A 16,223-nucleotide genomic window follows, 5' to 3' on the forward strand; every position below is an offset into this window, starting at 1 on the left:
GCCCCGCTTCAGTATAGTTGCCTGCTTGTCCGCAATAAACCAAAACATGATTTCTTTTAGTGGAATAGCCTGAGCAGAATCTGTCAGTAGAAAAACATTCTCCCTTTTTCCATGCACTCTGAATGCGCCACATGTTTTAACAGTTCCCTTGCAGTTAACAGGCCTTGCTGAGATGATATCTTTTGGTTTATTTTGCATAAACTTGATGAAGCCTCATAGAGCTCTCAGGTGGGTAGAAGTGTAAGCATCTGCTGTTAGTAACAGTCCACCATCAGGTGTCAGTACTGGGAAAAGATATGAAGGACTGGTTAGCACTGTAAAACCCACTACTTGTGCTGTCAGAGGCACTGAACTACTTTCGTGAACTTGGTATGTTTCTAATCGTAACCTTGGTGCACTGGCAGAGGACATGTTTGAGGTTTGCATGCCAACACAGTTTGTCTGGCCTGTTGGCTGGTTGTTGTAGTTATTGCGTCTTGGGGCACTAACAGAAAGAAAACGTTTTAAAATGAATGTTCTGGTAAAACGGATGCTTAACACCATCATCACAGTGGGCCACATCTTTGAGACATGCTCTTAGTACGTGTCTATCGTTTTCAAGCTTATTGTGGTATTAACGGGACATGTGAAATCACTGCAGTTTGACCCGGTCGACCAAAGTGGCCTCCATACTTCCAGAAGTTACTGTGGCATGTTTTCTTCTGGCCTTACTCTTGGTGCTGGTTGCTTCAGCTGCTCTGCTTTCTTGGACAACACGTCGGCATGCCCGTGAGTTCAAAGGTTACATGTGCAAGCGATTTGCTTTTCCCGGTAAAACTTCTCTCACTTGCCTGTCGGCTCCTAGCTCTGTGTGTGCATGAACCGTTGTTTATTGTTACTGGCTGCCTTATTCTTTTTACTGACTAGTTTCCATAACAAGCAGTTAGCATGCGCAAGTGCGGAAACATTGTTTTTGCTTTCAGTTTTTTCGTTAAAGCAGCACTGGAAAGTATTGACTTCACTGGAAGATTCAAGAATAATTTGATATTGTCTGCAGCCATGCGTAGCTATATATCATGAATAGTATGGCGTTCTAAAAGCTCACGTGTTGTCATAATGCCATGGTGAGCAAGGCACTGTGTTGAATTACAGTTTAGCCCACTAATAGCCACAGATATAACGAACGCTCGCTTATTACCTACGAGGGCAGCGCTACTGTCAAAATATGTATTATGGCAATGGCAACGTGTCGCAGATATAGCGAACACTGCGGTCTCTCCACTTGGTTATAGCGAATGAGAAGGCACCATTAACTTACTCGTGCAGGCGAAAAACTCGCGCTTGTTTGAATCGCAAAGCACGGAAAGCTTTTTCCAGCCCCCATGACATCGGCCCGTAAAGATCGTGGCTACACAAAAAAAAAGCAAATAAAAAAAGATAAGCCTGTTGATAACAGCAGATCAAAGTGTACCGAAGGCCTATAAGGTCTATCATTGCTTGTGTGTATACTGGCGCGTTGCACATACGTGTCCCGCTGGCAAAGTGTGTACATTAGAAAGATTAGTGTGGTGGTGTCGAGACAGGTAGCATGTAGGCAGCATATAGTGTGGCTGATGTGCTCTGTGCGCATGTGCGATGCGTTACCTTTGTTCCTGCATGAGCACCCTCGTGATTAGTCGTATGGAATTTCTGGCAACGCATTGTTGATACACAACTTGGGGGATATCGCCCAGGATGACAATGTTGGTGTGGACGCCAACATGACAGGGCCATACTCTGAAGAACTCATTAGAGGCAAAGTACGAACACTTCCTACTGCTGCGAATATGATTTGAGGGGGCTACCTGAAACCGTTTGCTGTGAACACTTCAAACATTATTAGTTTTATTGCATTCCTAAAGCAGCTTGTTGGCAGCTAGAGTGTCAGCCTGACGAACATGATCATGCTGAAGAGACTGGAAAGCACCTCGATAGGGTCTGCTTTGCGGGAATAGACGCACATTACGCACTTCTTTAAGAAATGAACGCCACTTTTGTTGGAGAACCGTATCTTTAGGCGTAATACAAGAAGTCCATTTACTATGAACTTCGAATACAACAAACGAAATCCGTGTGACCGACAGGCTCTTTATAAGTGGGGTCAACTCTGTTGAGGTCCAGACTTGCAATAATCTTTCAACTGTGGGCTCTTTACTGCTCCTTTGCAAGGCATTATCGGATAGTAAACTTTGTGTTCTTCAGTGGGAAGGATGCTGTCTTAACTGCATGGCTGTGCGTGTGTTCCTTTTTCAGGTGTGGTCCTTATAGGACAAACTACCAAAAGTGAGTTGTCCAGAGACATGATTTCATTTTGGCTTTGTGGTTTCCATGCTCTCTGTAACGAGTTTCTTCATGCTGTTTTCAGAGGCTTTGTATCCCAGCAATATGACCTACATCATACCTCCATTTAGTAAGTTGCAAGCAGCTCTACTTTTGTCGGGAAATTATTTACGTCCATGATTTACTCACATGAGCTGCTACGAAAATTGCCATTTTAAAGTGTACCAGCATTCACCCAAAGACATGCTTATCTTGCTTCAAAGTGTGTGTACATTGTAATCCATGACTGTTTAAAGAGATGCCCTATATTAGATTGTGGATTGCGTTTGATTATGCTCTCAGACTTGCCACTTAGCTTCATTTTCTAAACCAGTGTGTAGTGTTAAAGTTTCGCAGGGTTTGGTTGTGCGGAGAAGAAACATTATTGCGGTGTTCCCTCGCTTACCAGTCAGCTGGTGTCCATTACAGTCGATAGAGCATTCATGTGCCATCTTTTGTCAAAAGTTTAGAGCCCCGGGGGTTTGCTTCTAAGCCACACCATATGTGGCTTGTAATGCATTCTTAGTGACAAAAATCCCCAGAAAGGAAAGAATATTCGTATTCCTGCACCCTCCAATAGGTGGGATTTCCACGAATGTTACAGGAGCCCCATTACACGGCTTAGAACCAAACTCTGTGGGCTCTAAACTTTTGACAAAGGCTGTACATGAAAATGAATCCACATGCCGTGAGGTTTTCTTCATGACTGTATACTGAGTGATACAGATGCCTGGTTAACCTGTGAACCTCTCTGGTGCATTTTCTATAACTGAAGCCTGGTTTAAGGGGGGAGCCTGGTCTTGAAAACAAAATTTTATTAATCTAGTCATAGTTATGAAATTTTCAGGACACATGTATTTTTGTGCGCTGATTCTAGATATGTCATTTAATTTCATGTAGAACAATTCCTTGAGCACTTATGCAACTTTCATGCAAATATTTTGGGAAGAGTTTTGAAGAAAATTTGCTGCGGGGAAAACTCGCTGAAATGTATGCCATTGGGTTCTCCTGACACCAAGGAATGCAATAAGGGTAAAATTATCATCCTGGCTATCATAGAACTTGGGTTATAGGCTACTGAAGCAGCCACTTCAGAAACAGGAATACACACTTTTCTTCTCATTTCTGAAGTGACAACTTCAAAACCCTATAACTTAAGTTCTATGATAGGCAGGCAGACAATTTTACCCTTATTGCATTCCTTGGTGTCAAGAGAACCCAATGGCAAACATTTCAGCAAGCTTCCCACAAGGACTTTTTTTAAAACCCTCTTCCCCAAATACATGCATGAAAATTGCATAAGTGCTCAAATAATTCTTTTACATGAAATTAAATGACATATTTAGAATCGGCACACAAAAATGCATATTCCCTGAAGATTTCTTAACTGTGACCTCATTAATAAAATTTTTTTTTTCAAGACCAGGCTCCCCCCTTAACAATGCTAGGTTTTATGGTTATCTTTATTTGATGAACAAACTCTGATTTTCCTGCAGCAAGTTATTGGGTATTAGAGTTTGTTAATAAATAAGAATTTTCAAACTCTAGTGACTTCATGAAAATGGGTTTGACTTGTGAGATAGCTTCAGACTGGAAGAGCCACAAAATGGGTAAAAGTTTTGGACCACAAAGGGTTAATATGGAATTCTTGTCATGCTGCTCTACCTAAGTGCTTTGTAGCTCATAAAAATTCCCACTCACCACTTCCTGTGCTGGTAGTCATCTGATATGTAGCCTTATTTAATATTGGAAATTGGAAATAATGACTGCTTGCTGAACTTTGCTTTTTTTTTTCATGAAATGGGAAAGCTTTTATACCACTATGCAAAAACATTTGGCGAACAAAAAAATGACCGCGGTTTAGCATTGCTAAACACAAAATATTATGCGAAAGCACAGTTTTTTGCAGGCGGACACCACCACCAAATACCTCAAAGCGTAGTTGAGGTATCCACTGACCCTGGGAGCCAGTTATGTACCTTTCCTTTCCTTGCAATCAGTGGAGTCTAAACCTTCTGTTGGTTTTGAGAAAAGAAAAGGTGCATAACTGCCTCAATCTATAGATGGATGCCACCACTAACTCACAGCGTGATTGAGGTGTTCACTGACCCAGTGAGCTAGTTACACTTGTTATTCAGAGGCTTCTTATAAACGAACACTGCTGAAACCCGGGGAGGGCGGCTAGAAGTGCTTCCACACTAAAAATCTATCTAGGCTGCTGTATATTTGGACCAAGGTCTTAATATATAAGTAGAGCCGGGGCAAGCCACAACCATTGTCAGTGTTGCGAAGCTTATTTTCTTTTTTCTGTTTTTTACTGTAGGTATTACCCCTCATGATCGTAAGTCAACTTTTTTTTTTTTTTGTCCCTTTCTTTGGGTCATTCTCTTATTCCTAGCAGATGTGAAAATGATTCTTTTCTGGGGGCCCTCCAGGTCCACTGCAAACCATCGACCCGAGTCTCTACAAGTTTACAACTGGTGAGTATACCAGCTATTTCCTGTTAGGTTAGGTTAGGTCACTCAGCCTTTACATGCCGTAGATAGCATATGTCGTTGTGGTAACACATAAGTGGGGCTATAGCGCAATTTCCACTCACTGATCTGCCACTTGGCTGCCTTACTGTTCCAGACCATACTGGTTCTCCGACCGGTCCACGCACCTATGAATTGTGCGCCACTGATTTCTGTGTGAAGGAAGGCAAGTGTATTTGATTATATATCTATTTGTGCTTTGAGAATGGTGAACAGCACTTTGTAGAATAAAACTGGACGAACAAGGCACCAAGAGCAGACAGAACTCTCTGCCAATTTTTTGTGCACATCTGATTTCGAGGGGATTTTTATCGTTGTGCTCACCTCTGCAGCCAAACCGTGACAGCTGATGAAAAGGCCTGAAAGTAAATTGCAGATGATGCAGCGAGCTATGTAAAGGCTATATAGGAAGAGAGCAATGGGGTCAATGAAAAGACATGAGTTAATGGTATCCCAGCAGAAATCAAGGGGGAGAAATGGGCATGCGTAGGTCATGCAGTTGCAAAGGCAAGATAACCGATGGTCCCTCAAGGGCAATGAAGTGGATGCCAAGAGTTGGGCAAGCGTAGCAGGTGGCAGCAGAGAGTCAGGTGGGCGAATGAAATTGGGAAGTTTGCGGGGATAGGGTGGCCGCAGACGACACAGGGTAGGGTTTGTTGGAGAAATATGGGAGGGGGCCTTATTCCTGCAGTGGACATAGCTCGGTTGTTGATGATGATGATGATTTTGACCACTCGAATGCAATCTGTCGTGAATTAGCTGGTATATGGAAAGGTGTTCCACAGCTCTGTACATTTTGTGATGCCTGCAGTTCCTGCTTTCTGGTGCCCTGTGTCGCATATCCGGACAAAATGTGCGAGTGAACATCTGGTGAATGCAGTGCGATTGAGCAGGAAAAGGCTCTTTTCTTTTTATCATTGCTGGAAAACAAATGTATCTAGTAGTAGGAATGATGATGCTAATGGTTGTACATAGTGATTCTACTTTTATTAGATGCTGGCGTGGCGTCTTGCTTGCCGTGAAACCAGTTGGAGTGGCTGTTTGACCTGTCGTGACTTAATGACTTTAATGGCAGTTCTGGAATGCAACAAGAACTGAAGTGTCATCACTGTCTGGCTTATTCATGAAAAAAATTAGATCAGCTGGTTGTTTTTTTATGTAAAGCCGGGGGGGGGGGGGGTGGTTGTGTTTGGTTTGGATCATGGTGTCTAACGTCCCAAGGCGACTCAGACTATGAGGGACGCCGTAGTGGAGGGCTCCGGAAATTTCGACCACCTGGGGTTCTTTAACGTGCACCGACATGGTCAGCACACATTTTTCATGTGGTGAATCTCTGCCTCGTTTATGCTTAGCCACTTCTTGCTACTTAGCATCTGCAAAGAAGATTGAGCAGCATCTATTGCGATTCCAGTGAGTCTTAGAGTTCCATAGATATTGAGAATGGTTGAAAGCTCATCTTAGAGCATCTTTAAGTTAGTCGGCTACAGTTTCCAGTGTTCAGAATGTAGGCTGTTGTTGCTAATTTTGGTGCCATTGTCTGTCATTGCTCTTAGGTCAAGAAGACACTGCTTGATGATGACACACTGTAGCACCGGCCTGCTGAATGCGCGTTGCATGGCTTTATTGTTTGATTGGTAGTTGTCTGTACAGTTAGCCCCCACATATCAGCGGCTTGTGCTCTCACCGTATGTATGTTATGTACACTTGGGAGTGAGATTTGATCCAGTCATAAGATGCATTGCATAGCTTTTCTGCCAGCCGTTCCTTCATTTCATGCACCAAGTGTGATGTCCTTTTGTGGGTTTGAAGGCTTTCAGATATTCTTATTTTCAGACATTGTTAAGGCAGAAACTTGGGCTAGTTGGAAAGCGTTTGGAATCATATTTGCTAGCGCTTAGTGAACACACGAGACAAGAACACAAATACACAGGACAGACGCTAGAAGCGTCTGTCCCGTGTATTTGTGTTCTTGTCTCGTGTGTTCACTAAGCACTAGCAAATATGTTTTCAGACATTGGTTTGATCAAATTGTATCCTCCTCCTATTTCTCTTCCCCCCCCCCTCCCCCCCCCCCCTTTCTAAAGGATGTGTTTTGGAAAGGGGTGCTAATGGGAAACAGGAATTGGATGTGCAACGCTGTGTGCTTTATACAGCAATTTATTCGAATTGGGGCGGTTTGGCGCCATCAACAAAAAAACGCGTTTAAAACACTTCTCTTTGTTTGAACGCCACAAAATTTGGGCACATTTTCAATCCCTGCCAAGTTTGAATTACCGAGTGACCTGACTTCAGTTCATACGGCACATCTTGAGCTGTGCACATCCGTGTTCAAGCAAAGTTAAGAAGCGGCCCCTGTGCGCCTGATACTTAGTTTCCACAAGATTGCCTGGTGTTGGTCAGACAAGTTGCGAATGATGAAGGCAGCCGCAGCAGTCTCTTGACGGGTGGGCAAACTGATGTGTATCCCTGCTGCGTCCGCCCAGGACAGATGCTGGGCTACCTGCGGGATTCGGGCACAGACCCCTGCAAGAACTTCTACGAGTACGTGTGCGGCCAGTGGTTGTCGCAGCAACCTTCTGATGCCACGTACATGGATGTTGACGGAGCCCTGGCAATAGACATCGAGGCCAGGATGCACCAATTTCTCGATGGTAACTGGCTCACTTGTATATTGCATTTTTTTGGTTGGTTGGACAGTTGTCTATTTAATTTTTAATACAGGAAGGCATTTGGTGGCTACATTTTGACCTTATTTTGTCCACAAAATTGGTCCGTCTAGTTTCCATCTGTCTGCGCATGCACGCCCGTACTCAAGGACCTGTATAACTACCTAAGGTGCTGCGTAAAAGAGGTTAAACATTCTCAGTTCCTGTTTCTTGTAAGTGTTAGTGTCAGTTTGAGCTGTACGAACTACGTGGAGTTTAAAATTATTACCTACAGTAACAAAGCTGCGAACACAACTTTGTAGAGTTCTGATTGATCTCTTGCGGGAAAAAGCAGACCCATCTGGTGACTGTTGTTTTAGGGCACTGCAAACTGGCACTCTTCTTGTTGGCCGCAACCTAATGTTACCCGTTTCTCTTCGTTTTAAAATGTCTGTAGTTGTGCCGTGCCTAGTTTTAGCTTTACTGCTTCAGTTTGAGTGAACAATTGAATGGCGCTCTTTAAATCTGAAGGTCTCAAAGTTTGATGCATGGTAGCCTTGGCTGCTTGTAATCATGCACTGTATATTGTTGACTGTGGGTATACTTTATGCTGTTGGTCATGCTACAACATGATGTGTTAAAGGTAAAAACGTAGTGCAAAGAGACAAGGACACAGAAAGACAGACAACACACATGACAACAACATAGCGCCGTGTGTTGTCTGTCTTTTTGTATCCTTGAAAGAAGCCAACAGCCGCAGAAACCAAGGGGCACAGGGGATTTTTTTAATTAATTTATTTATTTTGTGGTGCTGATCAATTACTGAATATGTTATCACTTAAAGCTAATTGATTAGAAAAGCAGAAGAAAAAACAACCACTGCCGCCGGTGGGATCCGAACCCACGACCTCCGAATTACGCGTCCGGTGCTCTACCTCTGAGCTACGGCGACGGCCGTCAAATCTTCTGCTTTCGGGGGTTACAACTGTTTACAACTAACCTAACCTTGAGAGTGTTCATCAGCGCCACCCACGTTCATAAGCGGCGGACGTAGAACGTCCTGAGTTACCGCAGGTGTGACGTAGAACGTCATCGAACGGAGAGGGTGGAAGCTGCGTGAGAACCCTCTTATGCTTCCTATGGCGTCAAGGCTGCCAGAACCGAGGCCCTCGCTAAGCAATTAAGCAAACAAGGGAAGGGGTATGAGGGGCTCGTTATAAATATGAAAGAAGCCAACAGCCACAGAAACCAAGGGGCACAGGGGATTTTGGCGCTACGTTTTTACCTTTCAAATATGAACCAACAAGCCCAAGCATATACCCTTCTGAACATCATGTGCTTTGCGCATGCAGTGTTCTGAGCGTAATCAATAAAAACAATAATCTCATTTCTTGGCAGGGCCAGAAAAGTCGAGTATTCGACCCTTATTCACATTCTGGACCAATTGCAATCGTCAAGGTGGGTGGTCCTTGCTTGTTTTCATCTTGTGACTGGCTAAGGAAACAGTGTTTCATGAGTGCAATTATATGCTACTGTACTCTGTCGTATCACTTCATGGCATTTTCCTTTTCGCTATCCTTTTGTGTTATGACGTTATTTGCACCGCATGCACATAGTGACATGATTACAACTTTAAGAAAAGAAACAATATTTAGAACCCTTGCATTTTAAGAGTTTATTTTTTGTTTTCTAATACCTGGCTTCATGCTGCAAGTTCTTTCTTCTTTATTTTTCCACAGATATTACAAGGATGTAAAGATAATTTGTGACCTTTTGTAGAAAACAAAGGGCTGCATGGTTTAACTTGCCTGTTTAAATTAAAATGGCAATTTAAATTGGTGCAATTAAAATTTTCATGTGATAAATAACATTGGGTCATGCGACTGAGTTATGTGATGACATCATTTACAAGATCTCGAGGGCAGTCTGGCTATACACCTGACTGTGTAAAAGCACTACAGTTAAAACATTTAAAACTAATTAATTAAAACGTTTTGTTTGATAATGAGAACTGACATGTTTGCCTCCCAGGTGCAACGCCACGGGACCGAGCCCTCAGCCACGTGCGAGCCCTTGGCCTGGAGTTGCCGGGCTCGCAGGCATCAGCATCTCCCGAGCGTCTCATGGTGCTTGCTGTAACGCTGGCCCAGGAGTTTGGCCTCTTCGCCCTCCTCACGGTTGAACTGGACGTTGACCCCGAGGGCAAGACCCAGCATGTGCTTGCAGTGAGTCACCATGCGCTTTCTACTAAGGAAAGTTCTCTAGGTGGTGCTGTAGTACCAGCATTGCTCTCCAATGGGGAAAGCTCCCTAGGTCGTGCCATAGTACCAGCAGTGCACTCCAATAGGGAAAGCTCTCTAGCTGGTGCCGTAGTATCAGCAGTGCTTTCCAATGGGGAAAGCTCCCTAGGTGGTACCGTAGTACCAGCAATGCTCTCCAATAGAGAAAGCTCCCTAGGTGGTGCTGTAGTACCAGCAGTGCTCTCCAATGGGGAAATCTCCCTAGCTGGTGCTGTAGTATCAGCAGTGCTTTCCAATGGGGAAAGCACCTTAGGTGGTGCCATAGTACCAGCAATGCTCTCCAATGGAGAAAGCTCCCTAGGTGGTGCTGTAGTACCAGCAGTGCTCTCCAATGGGGAAATCTCCCTAGCTGGTGCCGTAGTATCAGCAGTGCTTTCCAATGGGGAAAGCTCCCTATGTGGTCCTGTTTGGGTTCGATCCTGGCCGCGGCAGTCACGGTGGGCCTCCAGCGTAACGCTGGAGGTCCATGTGCTGTGTGATCTCAGTGCACGTTAAAGAACCCCAGATGATAGAAATTATCCGGAGCCCTCCACTCCGGTGTCCCTCATAGCCTGAGTCGCTTTGGGATGTTAAACACCATAAAACCATAAATCACGATTCTCTGCCACCCCCTGCTTCACTTGCCTTCTCTTCGAATCTGTTCTGCTTGCCTTTGCATTACATGTGCCATTCCGAAGCTCATTTCCTCTTCATGATTTTGACTAAGATGTAATTAACTTGCGTTTATTGGCACTTTAGTACCATGCTGGCTCTTTAGGAACAGCGTTTCATTAAGAGAAGCTTGTTAAGTGGCGCTCTAGTGTCAGTAGTGGAAGATCCGTATGTGGTTTCTCCTAGATGTATGTGTAGTTGTTTGTTGTTTTATCTGGAAAGCCTCTTTGAGCTGTTGCCTATGGGCATAAAATTGCAGGTCGATGAGCCTGAACTGGCCTGGGGCAGGATGAAGCCTCCGTTGGTCACCAGTGAACACACTGTTTCCTGGTCCATGCTCACCAGGGCTGCCCAGCCGCTTGCCGCACTGCTGCTCTCGGATAACGGAGCGGTCCAGTCCGCCACCCACAACTTTGCACGCATCACCATGGCCATGACCAATGTGAGTGCCATCTCGGCTGTGTGCTGGCAGAGTCATCGCTGCAGTCTTTATAGAAACCTATCCATATTGCTTTAAAATGTTCTTGTTGAAGTACAGTTAAAGACACTAAGCTCAAGTATACACCATGTGCAAAAAAAATCAAGAGGCACATAAGGTGATCGCGTCCAGAATTGAAGTATAGTGTGTCTCAATTGTGTACATGGTATTTCGTGTGTGTTTAGGCAGTTTTTTGTAAGGAAGGTGCTTTTTGTGAGGCGGCTTGCATTTTCCTTTCTATCAGGATGACTGATGACATCATCCATTGCCTTATTTTTTATTTATTTATACAGAATACCCCTAAAGGCCTCGAGAGGGTATTACATAGGGGGGGCACAGGCAATTGAACAGAATAATAAAAAAAAAACCACAAATATAAAACAAACAACAAAAGCACAAATAAGACACTTTGGATAACATAAGTAAGCAAAAGAATCAATCAAAAGCACAAATAAGACACTTTGCATGACATATAAGTAAGCAAAAGAATCAAAAGAATGGCAGCGCGGCAAAGAACGAAGATTACTGCAGTATTAAAATATACAAACAGAACACTAATACAATGAAACTTTTTAGTAACAAACCCTGCAAAAAAGGAAGCCATGAACAAATAAAATAACAATGTATGCGAAGAGTTAAGAAGTAGTTATTGAAGATATAAGTTTAAAATATTTATCAGGATCAGTGGTGGTTGCGATATGTGAAGGCAGAGTGTTCCAGTCAGATATTGTGCATGGTAAGAATGAATGCGCGTAGATAAATGTTCTGCACGTGAAACGTCTAACTTTAAAGGGATGATTGCGGCGGTCAAAAATCGAAGGAGGCAAAGAAATAAAGTCGTTATGAAGTGATGGATGATGATAAAGTTTATGAAAAAGTGATAGTCATGCAATTTTACGGCGGAGACATAAATCCTGGAGACCTGCGCGTTTCTTTAAGGCTGTAACGCTGGTGTTACGTGAATAATCGGAGTAAATAAAACGAACGGCGCGGTTCTGCAATGATTCAATGTTATTTATTAGGTAAGATTGGTAAGGGTCCCATATATCCGAGGCATATTCAATTTTAGGTCGAATTAGAGTGGTATAGGCATGAGCACGGAGGTGAGGAGGAGCATGCTTTAGGTTATGTTTTAAGAGACCTAATAACCGATTAGCAGATGCAAGCATAAGGTTAATATGGTGGTTCCATGCTAAGTCTGAATGAAGGTGAAGTCCTAAGTACTTATACGTGGTGACTAGCTCGAGTGAGCTATTATTTAAGGAGTATGCTGTTTGAATTCAAGACATTCGGTTAGTAAAAGACATCAATTTAGTTTTTGAATGATTAAGTTGCATAAGCCAGGTTGAGCACCATGCTGTTACTGAATCCAGGTCAGATTGAAGGGATTGGCAATCGGTGTTAGAATAAATTTTGCGATAAATTACACAATCATCAGCAAAAAGTCTGATATGGGAAGAAATGGAATCCGGTAAATCGTTGATAAAAATTAGGAAAAGTAAGGGGCCAAGCACACTTCCTTGTGGGACGCCAGAGTGTACTTGGCTGAAAGACGAATTGTGGTTATTGACAGTTGTAAATTGAGACCTGGAAAAGAGAAAATCTTTAACCCACGCAATAACAAGAGGGTGAATATTAAGCAGTGCTAGTTTCATTAATAACCGGTTGTGAGGTACTCTGTCGAAAGCTTTAGAAAAATCAAGAAATATGGAGTCTACTTGAATGCCAGCATCAATCGAAGAATGTATGTCTTGAATGAATCCGGCAAGTTGCGTTTCGCATGAGTAGCCTTTACGGAACCCATGTTGATATTTAAAGATAATGTTATGTTCTTCAAGATAGTTAATTACCTGCGAGTGAATTACGTGTTCAAGAAGTTTGCAAACAGTGCTAGTTAATGAAATGGGTCGGTAATTTAGTGGTGAGGAATGATCGCCAGACTTGAAAATTGGCACAAATTTAGCTAGGCGCCAGTCCAGCGGAATCACGCCTGATGATAGAGATTGTGAAAAAATAGCGGACAAGATGCGATGAATACCATCAGATGAATTTTTGAGTATTTTGTTATTAAAGCCAAGGTGATCTGATGCTGATGTTGTTTTAAGCTTCCCTAGTAAGGATAAGATACCGGTCTCACTGATAAATATTTCGGACATTGATGTATTAGAAGTGCTGACAGAAATAGGAGGTAGAGGGAGATCTTCACGGGTAAAAACGGATGTGAATGCGTTATTGAAAAGTTCGGCGCATTCGGCCACTGGAACACTGCTGCCTTCCGCGTTGGTAAGAGTAATGTCAGGATGATTAGCGGGATTTATTATCTGCCAGAACTTCCGTGGATTGTTTGTTAGCATTGCCGGTAGATCGTGTGTGAAGAAGTGCCTACGTGCAGATATCAGCTCAGACTGATATTCCTTATCACATAGTTTGTACCGTTGCCAAGATTCGGAGTGTCTGTTCTTGTCGGCTTGTCTGTAAAGGCGCTTTTTCTTGTTATTAAGGCGACGTAGATTATTATAAAAGCCCTGATGAGAGAGTTCTGGTAGTTACGTATTACAAAAGCAGTCATCTTCACTTGACCACCTTGCCATGTTGGCAAAATGAATGGTATTATGTACCGAGTTAGGCAACATGGCAAAAAGGACATACATGTGGTGTATTTTTTTGTCACTTACAGTAGTACTCAGAAGCACTGACGGATAATTTTTTTTTGTTCTAGTTCTCCATGCAGCCTAAATTAAAAAGGTAAAAGCCCGTTTATTTGGGAAACTTCAGCAGTCCTTGACACTGTGAGCCATGCCAAGGTTTTTTTTTTCCCTCCACTGTGCTTTATAAAAAAAAGAAGGCTTAGAATCATGGCCAAGAGGTCTAATAATGACTTGCACAATTAGTTCTAAAACTTACTGCTGTAATCGGCCATAGTGTTCTTTGAAGGAAGGAGTATTGACGACTAATAGAAGTCCACCTGCATCGATAGGGTACTGTGTTCAAGTCAAAAAGAGACCACTTTAGGAGATTTAATAAGCTCGAAAAAGACAAAAAATGAAAAGCTGGTGCTGCCATCACTGGCCAAGTTTGCAGGTAAATTGCATGCGTTGACACTGACCTGAGGCTACGTACACTACACTGCCATTCACATCAAAAAAGTCACCATGTCCTTTTCGGTAAGGATGTCACAGGTTTCAGTTGACTGATGGAAAGGTTTTTAGCTCGGTGTTAAATCCCTCTTTTGCTGCCCAAAAACATCAACATAATCAGACAAAGCCAGTGAATCAATTTTTTGTTGGGAACAAAAATTCGCAAAGTTGTTCACAATGCTTCATTGAGCACATTGTGTCTGGACATGCATGCTGTCTGCTTTGTTAACGTTACCAAGTGTTTGGTGTAGTTTTGCATTATTAGTGCCTGTTTGACAGTTACTGCGATTTTAACTTCTTTGTTTTCTGCATTGTCATTATACTGGGACTGCAGAACATTTCGCTGGTCACAGTCAATCTCTTAACTGTCGTTAGTTTTATACACATAAGGAAAGATAATTGGGCTTAACTGGTGGACATCAGAGTTGGATTTTGAAGCGCGCCGACAGCGGATGGCCGGCACAAGCACTTTTGTCATGTCTGTTTTCTGTCGTTATTCAATATCCAACTTTGTCATCCTCTATAGTTTATGACAGCTTATAGAAAGATTGTGAATATGAAATGCTTTGATTCACATTCCCATTGCTTCAGTTAGTATAATATTGACTGAGTTGAATAGATGCATTAAAAAAAAAATATTAATAAACTCTGCAGGTCTTAGGAGCTGCCCGTTTAAATGGCATAGGTTGGCGAAGCCATCTTAATTTATGTTAGGGTTGCCTGTTGAGGACACAGATCGTAATCGTTTGGCTATTCCTTCTTTGCTTGAAAGAATGTTGAAACTGCTGAAGCTTCCACATGTCCTGTATACCAGAACCCAAATTTTCACGAAAACCTTGGCTGAACTTTTGTTGCTCTGAGCTTTCTGTGTTGCATGCAAAAGTTTGTAAAGCCCTTCACTATGACATCCTTCACGCTCATGTTGCAGCTTTGGCGTACAGAAGTCTGAGGTTTTTGAAGTGCACATAATTGGTTGTTGTTTGAGAAAGCTCTGTGACCTGCTTGTGGAGGAGGCTGACGGGCTTCACATTGCTGTATACTTCAAAGATGGCTTTGTCAAAAACCTGCATGCAACATACTCCCCTTTGAAGCATACTTGTGCAGGTGTTAATAATAAAATGTTAATAATAAAGTGTCAATAATAAAATGTTGACATGCTTTTGGATCTGCGCAGGTTTCTGTTGCCCACCGCCACCTCTCAGATCGCATGGGCCACTACAGGATGCACGGTTATCGGGAGCTGAGCCGGCTGGACCCGGTACTCAATAATAATAATAATAATAATAATAATAATAATAATAATAATTGTTTCCTCTTTAGCATGCTGAAACTGCTGAAGCTTCCGCTTGTCTTTTATACTAGAACACTGCTGTAGAGGCAGATACCGCAATCACATAATAATAATAATAATAATAATAATAATAATAATAATAATAATAATAATAATAATAATAATAATAATTGTTTCCTGTTTAGCATGCTGGAACTGCTGAAGCTTCCACTTGTCTTGTATACTTGAACACTGCTGTAGAGGCAGATACTGCAATCACATAATAATAATAATAATAATAATTGTTTCCTCTTTAGCATGCTGAAACTGCTGAAGCTTCCACTTGTCTTGTATACTAGAACACTGCTGTAGAGGCAGATACCGCAATCACAGAATTCCATTTGAATCTCCATTCTTTACGCCTTTACGATGTGATATTTGATTTGTTTATGCTGCTCTTGATATCTACAAATCCTTGAACAGGCATGGTTTGACGTGAGTGCTGTAATAAGCGCATGAGGCTCGATTAAGTCTTTTCGTCTGGCTGAGAAAGCTATGGGGCTTCACTGAAAAACAGGAGCTTCAATGACCACAATGCTTTTATGACATTGGGCTTGGGCGGGTCGCAGAGCTTCACGTGAAAACCATTGTCATTTGATATATTCTGAAGGAGATAATTCAGTCAAGTGACAGTGTATCTATACTGCATTAGAGCAGCAGTAAATGTTTCACTGTAGTTTCATACTAGAAGAATAATAATGGGGTGGAGCGCATATGGCAGGTTCTCCCAGATCGTGAATGGCAGTTTACCAATATCCCTTAAGAGAAAAAGTATATAACAGCTGTATCTTACCAGTACTCACCTATGGAG

The 16,223-nt window shown here is 42.6% G+C and overlaps 1 protein-coding gene across 1 annotated transcript in view; it reads left to right on the plus strand.

The window, feature by feature from the left end:
- The window catches only part of LOC149331425 (uncharacterized), a 64,752-nt gene that overhangs the window by 8,840 nt on the left and 39,689 nt on the right, over window positions 1-16,223 (plus strand). The window contains exons 3-13 of the mRNA XM_089556565.1: window positions 641-768; window positions 2,272-2,301; window positions 2,384-2,428; window positions 4,661-4,678; window positions 4,773-4,817; window positions 4,969-5,037; window positions 7,355-7,522; window positions 8,915-8,974; window positions 9,548-9,741; window positions 10,727-10,909; window positions 15,257-15,340. Coding sequence (XP_089412691.1) covers window positions 641-768; window positions 2,272-2,301; window positions 2,384-2,428; window positions 4,661-4,678; window positions 4,773-4,817; window positions 4,969-5,037; window positions 7,355-7,522; window positions 8,915-8,974; window positions 9,548-9,741; window positions 10,727-10,909; window positions 15,257-15,340 — 1,024 coding nt within the window. The remainder of the gene's footprint in view (window positions 1-640; window positions 769-2,271; window positions 2,302-2,383; window positions 2,429-4,660; window positions 4,679-4,772; window positions 4,818-4,968; window positions 5,038-7,354; window positions 7,523-8,914; window positions 8,975-9,547; window positions 9,742-10,726; window positions 10,910-15,256; window positions 15,341-16,223) is intronic.

The sequence above is a fragment of the Amblyomma mixtum genome, chromosome 8 (genome assembly GCF_055824585.1).
Source record: "Amblyomma mixtum isolate Tamu chromosome 8, ASM5582458v1, whole genome shotgun sequence".
NCBI lineage: Eukaryota > Metazoa > Arthropoda > Arachnida > Ixodida > Ixodidae > Amblyomma > Amblyomma mixtum.